The 2,082-nt window shown below is 23.3% G+C and overlaps 1 protein-coding gene across 1 annotated transcript; it reads left to right on the top strand.

Moving 5' to 3' along the window:
• Nucleotides 1–102: 102 nt before the first annotated feature.
• LOC108382162 (organic solute transporter alpha-like protein) lies at nucleotides 103–1,377 on the top strand (the record flags this gene model as incomplete). The annotated part of the gene is made up of 3 exons (XM_017638559.1): nucleotides 103–228; nucleotides 293–419; nucleotides 1,283–1,377. Coding segments are annotated over 3 exons (348 nt in total), but the record flags the coding sequence as incomplete, so codon positions are not given.
• Between the last annotated feature and the right edge of the window lie 705 nt (nucleotides 1,378–2,082).

Below are 2,082 nucleotides of genomic sequence, written 5' to 3' on the forward strand. Positions count from 1 at the left end.
TTATAATAATTATTAATAACTTTGATGAATAATTATGTACATATGTACATATTTACATAGCTAAATAAGTAATTTTGAAATTTGTTGGTTTTGCCATTTCAGGATCTATTCCACGATGTACACTTATACTTCTTACCATTCATCATTTGCTCGATTATACTCGGCGTTTGGGGACTGAATATTACTGTGCGTGTGGTAAATAATCTGCATTCGGATTATAGCACTATGGTGAGTTGAGCTTGTAAAGAGAATCTACAAAGTTTATTAATTAGTTAATTTCTTTTTTTTTTAGAAAAAAATGTTTTGCCTACAATTAGTTTTGTTGCTTTGCAAAATGCAGTACTTAATTTTAGATCAACAATTGGATCGAATATTGCTTGGGGCCTTGTATCCAATGAATCACGTTATATACAAGCAAAGTGAGTTTACAAACACATATACATAATTTAGAAATATTTTTTAATACTTTCATAGTTCTTATCTTAGGAAATTTTTAATACATTTTTAAGAAAATCTTTTCTTGAATTTAGCTAAAATTTATTTTCAATATCTTTAAAAATGTATCGTATTTTTCAATTTAAAATTAATTGTTTATTAAAACTTTGATAAATTAAATACAAATACTTTTTTTCGTATTTTAATTTTTTTTAATGTGTTAGTATATATCCACTATACATTTTATTTTTATTGAATATTATTTCATTTAATATAATGTATTTTATTTTATCATTTTTTAATTAATTTTATTTCATTTGATTTATCTTGATTTTATATTATCTTACTTTCCTTTATTTAATTTTTATTTTTTTTATATTAAATATTTATTATTTTATTTTTATTTTTATTTGTTTTATTTATTATTATTTTATTTTATATAATTTTATTTTATATATTTTTATTTTATTTAGTTTTATTATATTTTAATTTGTGTTATTGAATAATATTTTTATTTTTCAATTGTTTATTAGGAAAAATTGAAAAAGCAACAAATCTAAGCGGTAGAATTTGTAGCAGCTATTTCAGAGATCACCACATCTCCTCATCAGACTTCTTTTTTCTAGACTTCATTTTTTACTTTATTTTATTTTAGTATATTATATTTTAAAGTATTTACATATGTACCGCAACTTATTATCTATTTGATTATTCAATCTGCACTACTGTATTTAATCAAAAATTAAAAGAACATTTTTTAGTCACTTAAAAAAAATATTTTATAAAAAGCGAAATATTTTTTAATGCAAGTTTTTAATTTTCTTTCTTTAATTTTTCCTCTTTGCAGCCATCATCAACACTTTGATCTTAGTGGAGATGGTTTTGGTGTCGCTATTCGCGCAAAACGCGTACAGAATTCCAATTCAAATCGAAGATAATTAAAGGACCTGCAAATAAGAATACTTTAAATAGAAATAAGTTAATCAAGTGCAGCACTTGATAAATATTTAGCTACTATTTATCATACTTAATTAGTTTGTTTGTTTCAAAAGTAATCTACATACATACATATGTGTATGAACTATTTGGTATTATAAAATACCAAAAAAGTAAAGTAGTAAGATTATTTTCATAAAATCTGTATATTATGTACTTATTTTTTGTGTTAACTTAAATTTTAGAAGGCCAAGAAGCTTAAAACATGAATTTTAGCACAACTGCTATGGTATACACACATACATACTGAGGCACGCACGTCCATATGTATATATATACATATTTAAGTAAAGCGGATTAAGCAAAATTGTGATAAAAAATTTGCAATATGATTAGTAATATTTTTTAAAATCATAGCGTAGAAGGTTGGAGTTTTTATAGAAAAAATAAAAAAACAAAAAATACAACGCATATTTTACTTTTATTTGGACAAAAGAAATATCGATGAATCAATACTTTGTTCATTACAACCTTAACCAATGTATCGATAAATTATCGATTACCGAAAACGGCGCCGAAGTATATGAGAGAAAACATTAACAACAAATTTATAAACAACACCGATATTCATAATCATCAATTTTTCAGGTTAATAATTTTCTTTGTCTTTAATAAGTAGGCGGAAGTCCTACCGAAAGTAATTAGACGAGT

Source organism: Rhagoletis zephyria, unplaced genomic scaffold (assembly GCF_001687245.7).
Source record: "Rhagoletis zephyria isolate East Lansing unplaced genomic scaffold, Rhagoletis_zephyria_1.1 Rzeph_scaffold_25546, whole genome shotgun sequence".
Lineage (NCBI taxonomy): Eukaryota > Metazoa > Arthropoda > Insecta > Diptera > Tephritidae > Rhagoletis > Rhagoletis zephyria.